Source organism: Capricornis sumatraensis, chromosome 16 (assembly GCF_032405125.1).
Source record: "Capricornis sumatraensis isolate serow.1 chromosome 16, serow.2, whole genome shotgun sequence".
Taxonomy (NCBI): domain Eukaryota; kingdom Metazoa; phylum Chordata; class Mammalia; order Artiodactyla; family Bovidae; genus Capricornis; species Capricornis sumatraensis.
Window position 1 is genome coordinate 51,382,031 of NC_091084.1, and position 20,133 is coordinate 51,402,163.

The window sequence follows — 20,133 nt, forward strand, 5'->3', positions numbered from 1 at the left end:
CTCTATAGGAAGGGGGTGGGTGTGATTGAGGTATATAGCTCTAAATTACTTTTTTAAAGTATTATGGGGAATTAGGACAGGTAATTTTCACGAAGAACCCTGATAAAAACAGGCTTCCAACTTAGGACTTTGCAAAATAGCAGATATTCAAGTCAATTGTAGATAGAAAGATCAACCATTTTTAATAGATGTTTGGTAATTATTTACTGATAATAATTACAATAGGACTTCTCAAATATTAATATTTAATTATATCATCCAGGTAAATTAGGAGAAATTGAGAACGTGATCTCCATTTTAGATAAGAAACAGAATAAGATCAGAGAAATTGCCATTCCAAATTTATAAGCTGGAAATAAGTGCCAATATGTAACATGTATGCAAAACAAATATCCAAGAGATGATGTTGGCCTTGACCTGATTCAGCCAGAACTCCTATCAAGTAGGACTTGGTTGCAGTTTATATGTTCTAATGGAGCTTTCTTTCTTAGACACGGTAAGGTAGGGTAGGGATAAGGGGAGGCATGTGGAAGACCAAGTGCTCTCAGCCTCTGGAGAGCAAGCAATGACGTTTGGGAGGTATGAATTGGCACCACTAAACATGGACAGGACATGGGCTATTGGAAACCCCAGGGACGGAGTAGAGCCCTGGGTCAGGGGAGCCCCATAGTGTCAACACTCAGAGGAGAGATTAAGAGGCTTCAATAAATCCCTGAGAGCCCTTCCCAAGTGCAGCAGTGTCTGCTTCCATATCCTTTTGGGAGAAGATCAGAGGTTTGTCAGGGTAAAGCCAGCTGCTCCTTTCCAAGCTCTCACCTTCTCACATTTCTCCCACTGGGACTGCATGAAGCTAAAAGACAGAGCCAAGAATTCTACTTCACACTAAGGGCTGTGGGCAGGGCTAGGACTGCAAAAAACAGGAAAAAGGTTAACACAGGTGTGGTGAGTGGGGAAGGATTGGGGCACAGTCAGTTACCTCCCATACCCAGGCTCAATTATGAGGCTTCTGCATGAATCAGGAGAGAGAAAATGTGGCCTGAACTAAAAAAGATGCAGGTAGAAATAAATACATTTCTAATAGGTTCTTCTCCCACAAGCCACATCCTTAAAGGACCTTAGGTGAGTGACTGTGTTCTTGTCTCTGGGTCTTAATCTTAAAATCCATCAGTATGATATCTCTTTACAATATAGATATAGACTACAAAATATATGTGTCAGGGGAGTGTGTAATTTCCTCGGTTCTATCTCGTCACAACAAAAATTTGAAGCAACAGACCAGTATTGCAAGCTCTCGGACAGACCAGTGTTAAACAGCTCTTGGATGGATCACTGTTACAGCTCCGTGTCACAGCTCAGTTTTATTTAGAAAATAAAGGAAAATACATCCTTGAGGTGTGAGGGCATGCCAACCCAAAATATTTGAAGAGGAAAGAGATCACACCAGAGTGAGCGAGAGCCCCAGCCCTTTGGCTCCTCTTTTTATGTTTTTTTCTCCTGCCCCTGGGCCTCTCCTATATAAATTGGGCTAGCCAAGAATTCTGTTTGTTCTACCTGAGGTCCTCACTCCAATCCTCAGACTTTCCTTTGTTCTATTTTTGTGGGCTTTTCCCGTCCTTGTCTTTTAGCCATCACCATTCTGGACTCCTCTTTCCTATTCTAACTACCTAACAGATGCAAGTGTCAGCTAGTACTTTCTGTTTATGAAAAGCCATTTAAGTACTTTTGGGAAAACAACGAAGACAAGTTTTCTTGTCTAGTGATGACATTTTGGCTCTTGAAACTGTATACCCTGGAAAAAATGTTAACTACAAGCAGGTTCCTGCATCCTGAGTATTGGGGAAGAAGCCTGTCCCCATTCTCTTTCCCACTCTGAGATTCTGATTCTGGGAAGGGTATATTCTTGATGTGCTTCAGCAGAAATAAAATTCAGATACTGTTTTAAATCTGTGTTTGGATAAAGAAATGGGATTTCTCAGGTGCATTTGAGGAAGGGTGGACAAGCCACAAAGTGATCAGTTATGTTCTGAAAGTGTACAGAGTAAGGCAGGAAAATGTAGAGACTCAGATGTAAAGTCAATATATTTGGTTTTGTGGGAAAATCCATATTTACTGAGGGTGAAGTTGCAATAGGTGTGAGATTGCTAACATTTAGAGAGTGCTTGTTAAGTACATGGCACTTTTATTGGCACTGAAGATAAACCTGTGAAGAACAAAAATTCCTGCTGTCATAATTTTGTCTCCTACAAAGCTAAACACTTGTTCCAGCAGATATGTGGGAATATTAAGATATGCAAAAATACTTTCCAATGAGAAGAGGATGTTATGCTCCTGCTTCCAGCCAAGGCTAGTGAGAGTTTCCTTAGATATCTGTCATATGTGATAGTTCTATTATTGAGATTTCAGTTCTTGGTTCTCCACTCTTTATGAACACTTAAGTGCTTTGATGATCTCAGCTTCACAGACATCTAGTTACAGTGATAAGTTCATATCAGCAGCCAAAATCTGTCTTGAACTCTAGACTCATATCTAAATATATCAACAGGTTTATTTAGATTTCTACTTAGCTTCTGAAACATTTCTCAGCTTTTCTCCCCCTTCATGGCCTTCCCCATCTCAGTTGAGAGCCGATTCTTTTTCCAGTTGTTCAAGCCAAATATCTTAATGTCATCTTTGACTCCTTTTTTCTTATGACCTGTATTTAATCTATTTTCTTTTAATCCCATTGCTTCTTAGCATATATGCTGTCACTTTTGTTTCTTAGCCAACATTCTCCTTCCCTGATTACAGACACCAGAGTCTTTTTCTTCTGTTATTACCGTTACTCATGCTATCCTTATTAAGAAGCTGCAGAAAACTTTAAAAGTATTTTTTTTTCTTAATATATCACTTCTCAAAAAGACTGACAATGAGAAATAAGCATTTGTAAAGTTCTGCAAAGACCTCCAGGGCCCTGTGTGATCTGGCTCTACGTATATGTCCTGTATGGATCTCTCTCACATTCACATCATCTAACCACACTGGCCTTCAGCTGATCCTTGATCATTAGCCATATTTTGCCTTAAGGCATTTGGTCTGACTGTCCCCTTTACTTAGAGTTCTTAGCACAAGGGTTAGTTCTCTATATGCTCCATCTTGTGATGCCTGTCCCACTTCTTCTCATCCACTTTTTGTTCTAGCCATTGCTGGGGCAATTACTTGAGTGCAGGTATGGCCTGAGTGCACTTTACTCAGCTGCACCCTGCTCCTGGGTTTCTCTGGTCCACTGCATGGGGCACCTGAAGGACACTGCTCAAGCTATTCTTGAATCTGTGTGACCCTGGGAGTGTGAAGAAATCAACACTATTTGGGTCAACCCTTGACCTGGTGGTAGGGTGGAAGCCAGTGGATAAATATACTCATGTTTTATGTCAGGTAGATGATTCAGAGGTGCCTTCTACATGGTTCTTCATGTGGGGTTGGACACACATGGTCACAGCATTATCCACCTCAGTACTGCACTTTTGGATATGCTTCTCAGCTTTTCAGTTTTACTCTTTTCTATTATTTTTGCTACATAAACCACCTTGATGGAATCCCAGTTTCTTTTAAAGAAGACAGAAACTAATCTCATTTATCTCCTCATCTCAGTTTTTGCATAAATTCCCTTTCTGTTCTATTTAATAGAGAAGGAAATGGCAACCCACTCCAGTATTCTTGCCTGGAGAATCCCAGGGAGGGGGGAGCCTGGTGGGCTGCGTCTATGGGGCCGCACAGAGTCGGACACGACTGAAGCAACTTAGCAGCAGCAGTTCTATTTAAAATTGCTTACCTCCCCTGTCCTCCAACTTCAGGATTTACTATCCTCATCACCCTGTTTCTTTCACAATAGTGATACCTTCAGTCACACTGTGATTTGATTATTATGTTCTTTTATTATCCTACTCAAACCTTTAGAAAATTTGTCCTACCAATGGTTATCAGTCTGTTTTGTTCTTGGATTTATCTGTAACCTATTCAGTAAAAATATTGTTCTGGAAGTTTACTGAATATATTTACTGAATGCTCTATGAATATAAAATTGACCACAGTTCAATATTAAGACCTTAAAGGATTTAATATTTAGAAGTAAGGCAGAAATGGGACTGAATGAGAAGCTAGGAAGATAGGAAATAGTAGTATATTGTACTCAAGAGAAGAGAGGATTTTAAAAAGGAGAAAGATAATTCAGATAAAACTTGCTGAGAGGCTGAGTTGCGTGAAAGCAAGTTAAGTTACAAGAGCACCATCTGCAGAGTGGCCATTGGTGGTGAGTGGGAGCAGTTTCAGGGACAGAATGGGATGAAATGGTTTATTACCAAATGCTACTTCAAACAGTTGAGACTGAAGCATTTCTAGATATTCCCCGTGATGAGAAGCAGAGATCTGAATTTATAGGAGAATATAAAATCAGGGAAGGGAGAATGTTAGCAATTTTTTAACAGAAAACTGTAGTTCTATGGAGGAGGAAAGATAAATGGCAAATAAGATGCTGCAAACGCTAAAGGATTTTATGTATAATCCCACCTACCCTCACAACAAGCTCTAAGTGAGGTGGAGCATCGCAATTCCCCAGTTACAGAGAAGGAAAACAGACCTGGAGATAAGTGATCAGTGCAAGGCCACAAAGCTAGTGTAAGTAGCAGTCATGATTTAATTCAATATCTTCAGATTCTAATTTTTTTCATACCACATAGAAAGAAACTAGCTTATTTTCAACTTGGATATGCTGAATTTTTTGCATCTAAGGTGTTTTAATGGAAGCAATAAAGTCTAGTTATTTAGGATTGGAATTGGAGAAAGCTAGAACTCAGCTATCTAACACTACTATGGTATCTGAGAGATGAAGTTTCCAAAAATTTAATTTTCTAATGGTAAAAGAGAGCAAGTTCTTTCAGTACTTACTTTGCCCAGTATTACTTTAATGTTTTAAATCTATTATCGTATTAATGCTCATAAACTTATTAACTGGACCTAGAAAAGAGCATCTGTGTTGAAACTGAGCCACTCCAATATTTAAGGATTTTAAAGAAAAGAGAAAAAGAGGGAAAGGTTAGATATTGTTAAGAATAAAGGGTTTTTTTTTAAAAAAAAAATGGAAATCAGATATCAATCTTGAAGATAAGAATTCTCCTGTGATGAATTCTCCTGGTTCCAAATAGGAAAAGGAGTACGTCAAGGCTGTATATTGTCACCCTGCTTATTTAACTTATATGCAGTGTACATCACGAGAAACGCCGGACTGGAAGAAACACAAGCTGGAATCAAGATTGCCGGGAGAAATATCAATAACCTCAGATATGCAGATGACACCACCCTTACGGCAGAAAGTGAAGAGGAGATAAAAAGCCTCTTGATGAAAGTGAAAGAGGAGAGTGAAAAAGTTGGCTTAAAGCTCAACATTCAGAAAACGAAGATCATGGCATCTGGTCCCGTCACTTCATGGGAAATAGATGGGGAAACAGTGGAAACAGTGGCAGACTTTATTTTTGGGGGCTCCAGAATCACTGCAGATGGTGACTGCAGCCATGAAATTAAAAGACGCTTACTCCTTGGAAGAAAAGTTATGACCAACCTAGATAGCATATTCAAAAGCAGAGACATTACTTTGCTGACTAAGGTCCGTCTAGTCAAGGCTATGGTTTTTCCTGTGGTCATGTATGGATGTGAGAGTTGGACTGTGAAGAAGGCTGAGCACCGAAGAACTGATGCTTTTGAACTGTGGTGTTGGAGAAGACTCTTGAGGGTCCCTTGGACTGCAAGGAGATCCAATCAGTCCATTCTGAAGATCAACCCTGGGATTTCTTTGGAAGGAATGATGCTAAAGCTGAAACTCCAGTACTTTGGCCACCTCATGCGAAGAGTTGACTCATTGGAAAAGACTCTGATGCTGGGAGGGATTGGGGGCAGGAGGAGAAGGGATGACCGAGGATGAGATGGCTGGATGGTATCACTGACTCGATGGACGTGAGTCTAAGTGAACTCCGGGAGTTGGTGATGGACAGGAAGGCCTGGTGTGCTATGATTCATGGGGTCACAAAGAGTCGGACACGACTGAGTGACTGAACTGAACAGAACTGTGATGAAAAAACATTAAAAAGAAAGAATTCTCCTGTGATGAACAGAAGGAGCTGGAAAATGGGGAGAGGGTGAGCCACATGAATATGGAGGTTGATATGAATTTAAGTGAAGGCAAACAGAAAGAGGTGGCTCATTTTTTTTTTTTCCAATAAGCTAAAGGCAGGGCTGTATTACAGAGATTTGTGCAGATGGAAGGGACCTGGGAGATACACTCTAGCGCAGTTGTCTTCAGGAGAATTTTCTGCAGTGATGGAAATATTCTGTATCTGAATGGTCCGATATGGTAACCACTAGTTATGTGTGCTGCTGCTGCTAAGTCGCTTCAGTCGTGTCTGACTCTGCGCGACCCCATAGACAGCAGCCCACCAGGCTCCACTGTCCCTGGGATTCTCCAGGCAAGAACACTGGAGTGAGTTGCCATTTCCTTCTCCAATGCGTGAAATTGAAAAGTGAAAGCGAAGTTGCTCAGTCGTGTCAGACTCTTCACCACCCCATGGGCCACAGCCTACCAAGCTCCTCCATCCATGGGATTTTCCAGGCAAGAGTACTGGAGTGCCATTGCCTTCTCCTACTGAGCAGTTAATACATCAGTCACATTAAAACACACTGAGTTTTCAGTTCAGACACTCAGGTGTCCAACTCTTTGAGACCCATGAACTGCAACACAGCAGGCTTCCCTGTCCATCACCAACTCTTGGAGCTTGCTCAAACTCATGTCCATCGATTGAGTTTTAATTTTTACAAGTTGAAACAGCCATATCTGGCTAGTAGCAACCACATCAGATATAGCAGTACTAGAGAAAATATACAAGTTGTGTGATTAATAGGAGCATTGGAAATTGAATGTTTTGATTTACTAAGGCACCTAAGTCTGAGATTTCTGAACAGAAAATTGGCTTTTACGATTATGAGTTTAGCTTAATTATGTAGAAAAGGTACCAAGGTTTATTTTAAAGAAAATGAATTGACTTAAATATATTTTTACTTCTTTTTATCAGGGTATTTGACATCACCATGAACACAGAAAACACTAGCTTTTCTCTGTTCTTTTATGAAACTGTCTTGTGATATTCATTTTAATGATGTGTAATGTTCTATCTACTAAATGAGATTGAGCTCTTTGAGGGTAGAAATGTGGGTTGTGCTTCTCCATGTCTATGAGGACTAATAACTGATTTTGTTCAAGGTCCAGCAATGGAAATAAAGGCTAACGCTCCCAGGAAGTTATACATAGGAGAAGCTACCTTGTAAAAACTGATGAAGGAGAATTTCCAGGAACCATGGCAGCCTCTAATATTACCTCAACCCACCCAACTGCCTTCTTGTTGGTAGGAATTCCAGGTTTGGAGCATCTGCATGTCTGGATCTCCATTCCCTTCTGCTTCGCCTATACTTTGGCTCTTCTAGGCAACTGCACCCTTCTCCTCATTATTCAAGGTGATGCAGCCCTCCACGAGCCCATGTACCTCTTTTTGGCCATGCTGGCAATCATTGATCTTGTCCTCTCTTCTACAACACTTCCCAAAATGCTGGCTATTTTTTGGTTTAGAAATCGAGAGATCAACTTCTATGCCTGTCTGGTCCAGATGTTCTTTCTCCACTCCTTCTCCATCATGGAGTCGGCGGTGCTGCTGGCCATGGCCTTTGACCGCTATGTGGCCATCTGCAAGCCGCTGCACTACAGCACCATCCTCACCGGGCCACTTATCACCAAGATCGGCTTGGCTGCTGTGACTCGGGCTGTGACCCTGATGACTCCACTCCCCTTTCTGCTCAGACGCTTCCACTACTGCCGAGGTCCAGTGATTGCCCACTGCTACTGTGAGCACATGGCCGTGGTAAGGCTGGCCTGTGGGGACACTCGCTTCAACAACATCTATGGCATTGCTGTGGCCATGTTCATAGTAGTGTTGGACCTGCTTTTTGTTATTCTGTCTTATATCTTCATCCTCTGGACAGTTCTACAGCTTGCCTCTCAGGAGGCCCGCTACAAGGCCTTTGGGACCTGTGTGTCCCACCTGGGTGCTATCTTGTCCACCTACACACCTGTGGTCATCTCCTCAGTGATGCACCGTGTGGCTCAGCAGGCTGCCCCTCATGTCCACATACTGCTTGCTATCTTTTATCTTCTTTTCCCACCCATGGTCAACCCCATCATCTATGGTGTCAAAACGAAGCAGATTCGTGACCATGTGCTGAGTCTATTCTGGAGAAAGAATGTATAGATATATACTTTTTTTTCTTAAGCACTAGTCCTGAACCCATCAGTCCAGTGGATACTGAACTGAGATGGAGAGGAAAAGCTCAATAGGAAAATTTGAGTTTGGCAGGTCTCCAGTGTAAGGTCCAATTCCTCACAAATCCAGTCAGATCAAACCAAGTATGTTCCTATAGATTCATAGCAGAGGTCTGACCTATTTTTGTAGGCTCATCACATGTGTAAGGACAAAATAAAGACCCTTCCAAAGCATTGCTGTCATCTAGGTGAAAGACAGTAGAAATACTGGCTGAGATTGGTACAAGCAGCTGAGATTTTGGTCAGTTCTTCATCTAGACTGAGGAATTGAGCCACAAATTTTAAGACCCATATGCCAATACTGCAACTAGTACGACTGAAATTGCCTCCAAATCCTTTCTGATAAGTGGCCTTTAGCCTCTACCACTCTTTAGCCAACTACCACTCAGTGTTATTAGCTCTACAGTTGAACAGCTCCATGTCTAATGAGTCTTATTCCTCCCATTGAGTCAGTTTCAGACTCATACTAATGGGCAACTTTTTACTGAACACTTATCAGGCATCTTCTCCTGACATCCATTTATACAAACATGTCATCATGTAACTAACTCTTCATGTGTATATGTCTTTTGTCTCCAAAACCACTAATTGTAATATTTATTGAATGAATGAAGAGTTGAATACCATCTTTAGGCTATGAAACGTAGAAACAGTAATTAACATCATTCCATCATGAAGTTAAGACTTCTGAAGCTAGAGAAACAAGTTACAATATGTAATTGTGGTAGGTTGAATTATTGTTCAGATATTTATTCTCTTGTCCCTCTACCACCGGAGGGGATTTTTCTCACTCCAGGAATGTTAAATCTTTGCTATGTGACTTTCTTTGGCTAGTGGAATTTAGTGGTCTTGAAATGTGCCACAATAATAAAAGATGTTAAAACGTGTCTGTAACTTGGCTCAGTCACTCTCACTTTTCTCCTCTGCTTATAAGAATGATCATGCTCCCAGAGCTTTTTTTCACCCTAGACCAAGATAGAAAATATACATGAAGCAGATGTGAATCTGGCTCACAGACTGGAATACAGCCACAGCTGACCCATAGTGTTCCTATAACATGAGCAAAGATGATTCTGTTGGTTTTCTGTTTGTTTCTTAGTAAACCACTTAGATTTGGGAGTTGTTTCATCACATAACCCAAGGAAAGCTGACTGATGGAGTTGTGACCTCTTTGTTGCATTCCAACTCATGACAGTTCAAGACCAAATATTTAGAGGAAAGAAAATGCATGATTTCTTCTTCTATTATATCCTAAAATTGATACCACTTCTATTTATCTTTCTGCTTTGGTTTCTTGTAATTGAACACTCCTTCAGTCAGTTCTTTGTAAAAGAATTTCATACCCAGTTTTCATGAAGGTCTGTTATACAACCATGTTCTTTTTTATTGTGATCTTTTTCTTCAGTAATAAGTTTCTTCAATTCTGAAAACCAAAAAACCTGATAGTCTCTGAAAAAGCATTTCCAGGCCCACGTCATGTCACAAATTGCATTGTAGGCACACATGAAGAATGATGGTCTCAAGGATCTGAGCCAGCTACCCTGTCACGGTTTGATTACACTAGACCACTTCCATCATGCAAGTGGGAAGCCAGTGTTTTGTTATTGAAATAGACATTCGGGATATGGTTTTTCCTTCCCTGTATGCAATGCTTCTTCCAAACTTGTGTGAAAGTTGCTCATTCATGTTCGACTCTTTGCGACCCCGTGGACTGCAGCCTGCCAAGGTCCTGTCTCCATGGAATTCTTCAGGCCAGAATATTGGAGTGGGTAGCCATTCCCTTCTCCAGGGGATCTTCCCAACCCAGGGATCGAACCCAGGTCTCCTGCATTGCAGGCGGATTCTTTAGCAGCTGAGCTATCAGGGAAGCCCTCTTCAGAACTTACCTGTGGATTTATAGAATGCTTTATCCACCATTATGGTATTGCATCGCTTAAGAATTCAGTGACTGAACAACAATGGAACAAAGGGACTACTAAACAGAAGGTATAGTGTCAAAGAACTGTTACTTTGTGGATCAGTACCATTAAAATACACTGTGAGAATAACCATTTTGAGGCATGTATCTTTGGATATGAGTGCTACAAAGTGGAAGCACATGTTTGTGTTGATAACACTCACACTAAGTCACTTCATTTGTGTCCGACTCTGAGAGATCCTATGGACAGCATCCCACCAGGCTCCTCTGTCCATGGGATTTCTTCAGGCAAGTATACTAGAGTGGGTTGCCACACTCTCCCCCCTCCAGGGGATTTTCCTGACCCAGAAATCAAACCTGCGTCTCCTGCTTCCCCTGCATTGCAGGTGGATTCTTCACTGCTGAGCCACCGAGAAAATCCCTTGTGTAACTTTCAAAAAGAAAGAAGCTTGCTCAGTCATGTCCGACTCTTTGCGACCCCATGGACTGTAGCCTACCAGGCTTCTACATCCATGGGATTTTCCAGGCAAGAATACTGGAGTGGGTTACCATTTCCTTCTCCAGGGGATCTTCCCAACCCAGGGATTGAACCCGGGTCTCCCGCATTGGAGGCAGGCACTTTAACCTCTGAGCCACCAGGGAAGCCCAATGACTACAAAATTAATGGTTTGAGAAACCTTATCAGATTTGTTCTCTCAGCTCCCCTGTATGGGTCTGATTCATACCAAAACATTAAAGTAATTAAGAAAATGGGGAAAAATAAAAGGAAGTGTCAAGGAACTCTTGCAGAGTGACAGTTTACATGGTTGAGAAACAGAATAAAATGGGCAATGATGGAGTTAAAACAAAGGTGCTGATGTAGCACTATCAGAAATTGGAATAGAGCAACAGAACCCTCTCCTCTACTTGTCCCCGAACACTAAAGGGCCCCAAGCAAATTCACCCCAGTTCGAAAAACTTAAATTGTTGGAAGACAAAGATTATAATGAAATCTGACCAGGAAATGCAAGGGACAATTATTTGTCAGATTAATCAAGGCACAAATTTGAAGTCAATCAGGACCCTGTGGGGACATCCCAAGGGTTTTGTTTTCCTTGCTTGTTTTTAATTTAAAAAAAAAAAAAAAAACCTTTAGTCTCCTGTGTGTTAGTTGCTCAGTTGTGTCCAACTCTTTTGCAACCCTATGGACTGTAGCCTGCCAGGCTCCTCTGTCCATGGGATTCTCCAGGCAAGGATACTAGAGCGGGTTGCCGTGCAGCCTGGAGGTTGCCTCCTGCATGGGATCTTCCCCACCCAGGGATTGAACCCTCATCTCTTAAATCTTCTGCACTGGCAGGCAGATTCTGTACCATTAGCACCATCTGAGAAGCCCATTAGTCTCCTAGACACTCTGAATTCCAAAGAGCAAACTTGACTCGTTATTAGAGAAGTGAGGAAATGCAGAAAAAAAGAACAATCACACACTTGAGTCATTTTTACAGAAACCAGGACCCCACCAGATAAAAACTGCTGACCAGGGCCACAGAGACCCAGTCAATCTGGAGCAAGAAGAGTGATGACTAAAATAACATGAATATTTTTTGCTTATGACGCAACCAATCAAAAGAACCCATAAGCTGATCATGAACTTAAGACCCTTTACTTTACTTTCAGTCTTTAAAACCCCTTTCCTGAAAGCCATCGGAAAGACTGGGGTCTTTGAGCATTAGCTGGTTATTCTCCTTGCTCAGTGTTCTACAAATAAACACTGTGATTTTCTTCATCACAACCCTGTGTCAGCAGATTAGCTTTGCTGTGTGTCAGGTGAGTGAAAATGGTTTGGCAACAATTTTGGTGATGACAAAGGCACTACCATCCTGAGTGGGCATTTGCCCATGGCACATTGGCACTGACTAGTGGCGGCTCTCAGGTTTTGTACAGAAGATGGGACCTTTGTCTCATGAACAGTCCCAAATGCTTGGGGCCATTGACATCCTTGGCTGATGCTGCTTTTGACTTTGTGATCAAGGAAAAAAGCCACTTGCTTGTTGAGATGCCTCTGATAAGTATCAGAGTTCGTATGCACTGGCTCTGCATGTGATATTTTTCCTCTTAGTCATTTAGCTCTGTCTGTGATGGGGTATTGATTTGGGTGGGATTATTCCCTATCGCACTATGGAATCTAACCCTGAGAGACCTCCTTGTAGTTGCTCACTTGGTATTTGACAGCACCAGCTGTGAACAGCTAACACTAGGTAACTCAGAGCTCTGTCCCATTTTGTAGCTGGCTAGGGTGTATTTTCAGAGAAGGGAATGGCACCCTACTCCAGTACTCTTGCCTGGAAAATCCCATGGATGGAGGAGCCTGGTAAGCTGCGGTCCATAGGGTCACTGAGGGTCAGACACGACTGAGAGACTTCACTTTCTCGCATTGGAGAAGGACATGGCAACCCACTCCAGTGTTCTTGCCTGGAGAATCCCAGGGATGGGGGAGCCTGGTGGGCTGCCGTCTATGGGGTTGCACAGAGTCAGACACAACTGAAGCGACTTAGCAGCAGCAGCAGCAGCAGCAAGGTCTCTCTAAATTGTAATACCTTCTACTAGAACTGTTTTGTTTTGTGAAAGGGGATAAAAATGGAGTGAAGTTCCTTATATATAAACTTTTATGATGTATCAAAGGGAGACCTCAGAAAATGTAACATGCCCAGAATTATGATACAAAAGAAATTCCCTCCAATAAGCAAATATTAAAGTTGTATCCAGTTTATTTAAGTGATGAACCATTGAACAAATAAATGCTCCTACAGTACTGCCATGGCTTCCCAGGTGGCTCGGTGGTAAAGAATCCACCTGCCATGCAGGAGAAGTGGGTCCAATCCCTGGGTGGGAAAGATGCCCTGGAAAAGGAAGTGGCAACCCACTCCAGTATTTCTTGCCTAGAAAATCCGATGGACAGAGGAGCCTGGAGGGCTACAGTCTATCGTGTCATAGAAGAGCTGGACATGATTTAGCAAACAAACAGCAGCACTGCTGCTGTTGCATGGAGGGCAGAATGGGAAAAAGCAGGGCCTAGGGAACTTGATTGCAACTGACACACCCCTACCAGCTCTGGTGGAAGCTGAAGGAGGAGGAAACCACTTGTGGGGGAAAAGGACAGTCTCTCCCTCCTGTACCTGAGAGGGTACCCACTGGCCAGGGAGCCACTCTTGTTCAGACAGAACAGTTCCTGCTGAGACAGATTGCCACTGTAAGAATAAATGCCCAAGATCAGACAGCAAGATTTGTGTGGATATGCTCTTTTACCAACACCCCTGCCCCTAACACTTTAGTTTTACTCTCGTTTTTCACATCAGACTTGTTCAACTAGAAAAATATGCCAAGTTATTGAATGACCTTAAAGTATAGAAAACTTATTCTCCATCTCTGCAACCCACAACTCAAATTGGGCTGATGTTCAAAGTGTACTAACTACCCTGTTGACTGAAGAAGAGAGGAAGATGGTGCTAGAAAAGGCCTAGAAGAGGCAGATAACACTGCATGTTGCTGCCTGGGAATCCTACCTGAGCACCAGAAAAATGCAATTCCCACCACAGATCCAGTGTAAGACATAAATGACCTGGATTCTATGTCCTAGAAGAGAAAGCTTTAAGCATTAAAGAGAGGGAATTTTGGTGGGGCTCTGAAAAGGAGTGACAAAGAAGTTTTCATAAGGTGGAAGGACTGTGTCCAACGCCACCAGAAAATCCATCAGATTTGAGAGAATATCACAGAACTTCGCAGGTGGCACAGCAGTTAAGAATTCACTTGCCAGTGCACGAGATGCAAGAAACATGGGTTTGATCCCTGAGTGGGGAAGATCCCCTGGAGGAGGAAATAGCAGCTCACTCCAGTACTCCTGCCTGGACAATCCCATGAACAGAGGAGCCTGGGGGCAGCAAGCTGGGGCGAGGGTGTTGGCTACAGTCCATGGGGTTGCAAAGAGTCAGATATGACTGAGGACACACAAGGCATACTGCAATATGCAGGTCTGTGTCAAAATAATCTGAGAAATTTCAAGTTAGTTAACCAAATCCTTTGTGGCTCAGAGAATCCCAGATATACAGCAAAAGTTGAAAAGACAAGTTGTTTTTGTTTTTTTTTTTTTTTAAAGACAACCCACAGAATGGGAGAAAATATTTGTAAATTTTGGAGACTAATCCTTTGTTGGTTGCATTGTTTGCAAACAGCTATGAAGTTCAATATCAATAAAACAACCCAAATCAAAAAATGAGAAGATGACCTAAATAGATATTTCTCCAAAGAAAACTTACAGACTGCCAACCAGAACATGGCAAGGTATTTAACATCGCTAATTACTCAGTTCAGTTCAGTCACTCAGTAGTGTCCGACTCTGCAACCCCATAAATCGCAGCACGCCAGGCCTCCCTGTCCATCACCAACTCCCAGATTTTACTCAGACTCATGTCCATCAAGTCAGTGATGCCATTCAGCCATCTCATTCTCTGTCATCCCCCTTCTCCTCCTCAATCTCTCCCAGCATTAGAGTCTTTTCCAATGAGTCAACTCTTCCCATGAGGTGGCCAAAGTATTGCCGTTTCAGCTTTAGCATCAGTCCTTCCAATGAACACCCAGGACTGGTCTCCTTTAGGATGGACTGGTTGGATCTCCTTGCAGTTAAAGGGACTCTCAAGAGTCTTCTCCAACACCACACTTCAAAAGCATCAATTCTTCAGTGCTCAGCTTTCTTCACAGTCCAACTCTCATATGCATACATGACCACTGGAAAAACCATAGCCTTGACTATATGGACCTTTGTTGGCAAAGTAATGTCTCTTTTTAATATGCTATCTAGGTTTAATATGCTATTTAATATGCTAATATGCTATCATAACTTTCCTTCCAAGGAGTAAGCGTCTTTTAATTTCATGGCTGCAATCACCATCTGCAGTGATTTTGGAGCCCCAAAAAATAAAGCCTGACACTGTTTCCCACTGTTTCCCCATCTATTTCCCATGAAGTGATGGGACCAGATGCCATGATCTTAGTTTTCTGAACGCTGAGCTTTAAGCCAACTTTTTCACTCTCCTCTTTCACTTTCAACAAGAGGCTCTTTAGTTCTTCTTCACTTTCTGCCATAAGGGTGGTGTCATCTGCATATGAGGTTATTGATATTTCTCCCGGCAATCTTGATTCCAGCTTGTGCTTCTTTCAGCCCAGCATTTCTCATTATGTACTCTGCATAGAAGTTAAATAAGCAGGGTGACAATATACAGCTTTGACATGCTCCTTTTCCTATATGGAACCAGTCTGTTGTTCCATGTCCAGTTCTAACTGTTGCTTCCTGACCTGTATATAGATTTCTCAAGAGGCAGGTCAGGTGGTCTGGTATTCCCATCTCTCTCAGAATTTTTCCAGTTTATTGTGATCCACACAGTCAAAGGCTTCGGCATAGTCAATAAAGCAGAAATAGATGTTTTTCTGGAACTCTCTTGCTTTTTCCATGATCCAGCGGATGTTGGCAATTTGATCTCTGGTTCCTCTGCCTTTTCTAAAACCAGCTTGAACATCTGGAAGTTCACAGTTCACGTATTGCTGAAGTCTGGCTTGGAGAATACTGAGCATTACTTTACTAGTGTGTGAGATGGGTGCAATTGTGTAGTAGTTTGAGCATTCTTTGGCATTGCCTTTCTTTGGGATTGGAATGAAAACTGACTTTTTCCAGTCCTGTGGCCACTGCTGAGTTTTCCAAATTTGCTGGCATATTGAGTGCAGCACTTTCACAGCATCATCTTTGAGGATTTGAAATAGCTCCACTGGAATTCCATCACCTCCACTAGCTTTGTTAGTAGTAATGCTTTCTAAGGCCCACTTGATTTCACATTCCAGAATGTCTGGCTCTAGGTGAGTGATCACACCATTGTGATTATTTTGGTCATGAAGATTTTTTTGGTACAGTTCTTCTGTGTATTCTTGCCACCTCTTAATATCTTCTGCTTCTGTTAGGTCCATACCATTCCTGTCCTTTATCAAGCTTTGACATGCTTGACATGCCCATCTTCACATGAAATGTTCCCTTGATATCTCTAATTATTAGAGAAATGCAAATCAAAACTACAGTGAATAAACAACAGCGCTGCTAATGTTGGATGGAAGGAAATACAGGGGCTAGGGAACTTGATAGCAACTGACACACCCCTACCAACTCAGGTGGGACCTGAAGGAGGAAGAAACCACTGGAGTGAAAGAAAGATGGTCTCTTCCTCTGTACCTGACAAGGAACACACTTTGGCCAGGAAGCCACTCTTGTACAGGCAGAACAATTTCCACTGAGGCAGATTCCCACACCAGTTAGAATGGTCCTCATTAAGAATAGTCCTCATTAAAAAGTCTACAAACAATCCTGGAGAGGGTGTGAAGAGAAGGGAACCCTCCTACACTGTGGAATATAACTTGGTACAGTCACTATGGAGAACAGTAAGGAGGATCCTTAAAAAAAGGAAAAAAAAAATAGAGCTACTCTATGATCCAGAAATCACACTCCCAGGCATATATCCAGAGAAAACATAGTTCAAAAGGATACATATACCGCAATGTTCATTGCAGCACTGCTTACCATAGCCAACACATGGAACCATCTTAAATGTCCATCGACAGGAATGGATAAAGATGTGATACATGTAAAAAATGGGTTATTACACAGCCTTTAAAAAGAATGAAATAATTTCATTTGCAGCAACATGGATGGACCTAGAGATTATTGTATTAAGTGAACTCAGACAGAAAGATAAAGTATTATATTGCCTGTATATGGAATCTAAAAAAGCGATACAAATGAATTTACAGAAGGACTCACATACTTAGAGAATGAACTTATGGTTACCAGGGGAGAAATACTGGTGGGAAGGGATAGATTGAGAGTTTGAGATTGATATGTATATACTGCTGTATTTAAAGTAGATTACAAAGACCTACTGTGTAGCTCAGGGAATGCTCCTCAATATTCTGTAATATCCTAAAGTGCAAGAGAATCTGAAAGATACATATATACATATAACTGAATCAATTTGCTGTACATCTGAAACAGTTAGTCAACTATGTTCCAATATAAAATACAAATTAAAAAAGATATTTAGTGACAAACGATGTTTTCCTTTGTTTTGTAGAGTCCAGTCTGCTATTAGTATCTCATTCTTGTCCCACAATGCCCTGTCCTAGACAGTGTTAGAATGAGCAGATAATGTTTGCTTCCAAAGCTGATCACAAATCTGATTTAATGTATTTAAGATATAGACTATGGAGAAAGTTAACCTCTAATGCTCTTCTGCACCTCTTCATCAGTTGAGGAAGATTGTCTTGAGTTGGTCTGTGAAATCTATTAAAGGGAGAAACCTTACTTTAAGCTCTAATATGACTCAGTTCAAATGCATTGACTTAGTGAATAGTTATTTCTAAACACCATGCGGAAATCATATACAACATAGGTCACCTATTTTTTTTCAGTTCACAGATTGCTTGGTTTATTATACACAGTTAGCACACAACACAAATTAAAGTGGGGAAAATAGAAGAAGAAGGCAAAGAACCACTTCCAGGAAAAGTCCAGGAAGGAGGCATCTTAGCATGAACATTGTCTCTGGTCCAACAAGAGGTCTCCCAACAGGTGTGAGTGGGCGTTGCCTTCTGCTCCCATACAGCACTCAGCAGTGTGGGATCAGGTTCCCCAGCAAAGAGCCTTCAAGTCATAGCTCACCTATTAAACTCCAAAGGCAGAGCTCAACTGGACAGGGGGATTACTAAACCAGTTTCAAAAGCTAGATATGAACCTGTATGGAATGAAATTTCTCCCTTTACTGGGTTGAGTGTATAACCTGTGCACAGGTTTGGAAGACACACTACGTATCAAAGCAACTACAAGCAGTTTTATATCGAAAGTAAAGTTTAAGGAGAGGGTGGGGAGCAAGTTTCTAGAAGTCTCTAGCTTTTCCTCAGGTTCCAGAGAAGTAGAATCCTCTAAAGAGTAAAAATCAGATTCTTTCTGTGTTGATTCCTCTTGATAGCTCCTGCCATCATCATATTGGCTCCCGGTCTGAAGGAGGCAGTTAAGGATGTATCTCCCAGGTTTAAACCTCCCAGGGTGAAACAAAAAGAGTGATGGTAATAACAATGCTATTTAAGTACCTGGTGTGATTGTTTCCTTACTAGCCTCTTTATATACAGTATCTCAATTATAATAATTGATATTTTATAATACTACCAGAGATAAGTATTATTGCCACTTTAGGCTCGAGGAAGTGAAGCAACTTGTTCAAGTTTACACAGTGGGTATGTCACCAAGCTGGCTTGCAAATTCAAGCCACTGGAGCTTCAGAAGCCAGATTTTGTAACATGTCCTAAAGCATGATACCCCACAACCCATGAGAAGCCCATGAGGACAAAGCAGGAGGATAAGCCAAACTGAGAAATCGGGTTTTTTCCCTTCCTAAGAAACAGGATTGTAGGTTGGGAAGTCTAGGTTCAGAAAGATGTAAAGGCCATGTATGGCTCCTTTCAAGTCCCCTGGGCCCTTCCCTCATACTGTAAACAGAGTGAGGGGCGAAGGCTGCAGTACCTCGTCTGTAGGTAATAGCCATTTGTCTGTTTTGAGGTTAATTCCGGACTCTACCACCACTTCAAGTACTGGAAGGATGTCACACTTCCTTAGAGAGTGACAGGCAGACTGAGTTCTAATCCCAAGAAGATTCTTCATCCCTCCTCCAGAAAGGCCTTTCTGATTTCTACATGGTTTCCTTTAGACTAGCTGCAGATTCCAGGTAGGCCATACAACTCACACGAGTAGCACTTGGACCCAAGCGATCATGACTCAGTTCAGAAGTCTGTCCTCAATAGACTTAAAATCTCTCTGGAACCCTGATATATGGTGTAGATAGCTCCATGTCCAAATATAGAAATCTGTCTATCCTTCTGGGAAAAAGCCTGCTATTTTCCTTCTCCACTGAGATAGTGGGAAGGTTAACAAGTGGAATTCCCTTGACCCCTGATCAGAATGCTTGTAAGTGCCAGACCTCAGAGGCACTTGCAGAGCCCCAGGCTCTTGCTGACACTACCTATCCCAGGTAAGATACTCTTACAAGGAAAACCTAGAAAAGGAGTAAAAAGAATCAGTAAGCATTCCCAGCCTATAAGGAAGAACAGGCTTGGGAGCCTTCGGCCTCCAACTTTAAATCATGCTCCTGTATAAGCCTCTAAGACCCAGAGGGAAGGACTCCTCATGAAAGGGGACTTAGAAAGGGTGGAGTCCACAGAGTTATGCGCAAGGAGACTGAAGAGGACTCTAGTTTACTAGCCAGTACGAGACCCTGCAAAGTACCTCCAGGTGCTTTAAAAAGGCACAGTATATTTTATTCTCCTTTAACATAGCCAGGCACTATGTTAGTATAAGGATTACAACAGAGAATGAGAATAGACATGCTCCCTACTCTCACAGAACTGATATTCTGTCCAGGGAAACAGGCAGGTGAGCCGGCAATCTGGAATACTGTGTGTGCAGCACAAAGACAGGCCTCTTGGGCTGATACCTAAGTTGTGGCAGTGTGCCATGCATTAGCCAGGAGACGAAGATGAGTATGCTATTCTAAAACCAGGAAAGAGCAATCAGTAACTATTAGAAGTGAAAGAACATGACACATTTGGGACAGAAAAATTCAGCCATGTAAGAAAGATAGTGAGCAGGATGAGGATGCTAAGTATTGTGGTTTGTGCTCACAGTATTTTGATATAGCTCAGGTGGGAGCTGTCCTGCTGTGAGCTCTTATACTCACAGCCCCACTGAACAGGAGCTGCAGTA

The 20,133-nt window shown here is 42.0% G+C and overlaps 1 protein-coding gene across 1 annotated transcript; it reads left to right on the forward strand.

Annotated features, from left to right (window-relative positions):
- The first annotated feature begins 7,376 nt into the window (after positions 1–7,376).
- On the forward strand, positions 7,377–8,321 carry LOC138093085 (olfactory receptor 52K1). The gene has a single exon (XM_068989180.1). It carries the CDS (start codon positions 7,377–7,379, stop codon positions 8,319–8,321), a length of 945 nt encoding a protein of 314 aa, XP_068845281.1.
- The last annotated feature ends 11,812 nt before the right edge of the window (positions 8,322–20,133 follow it).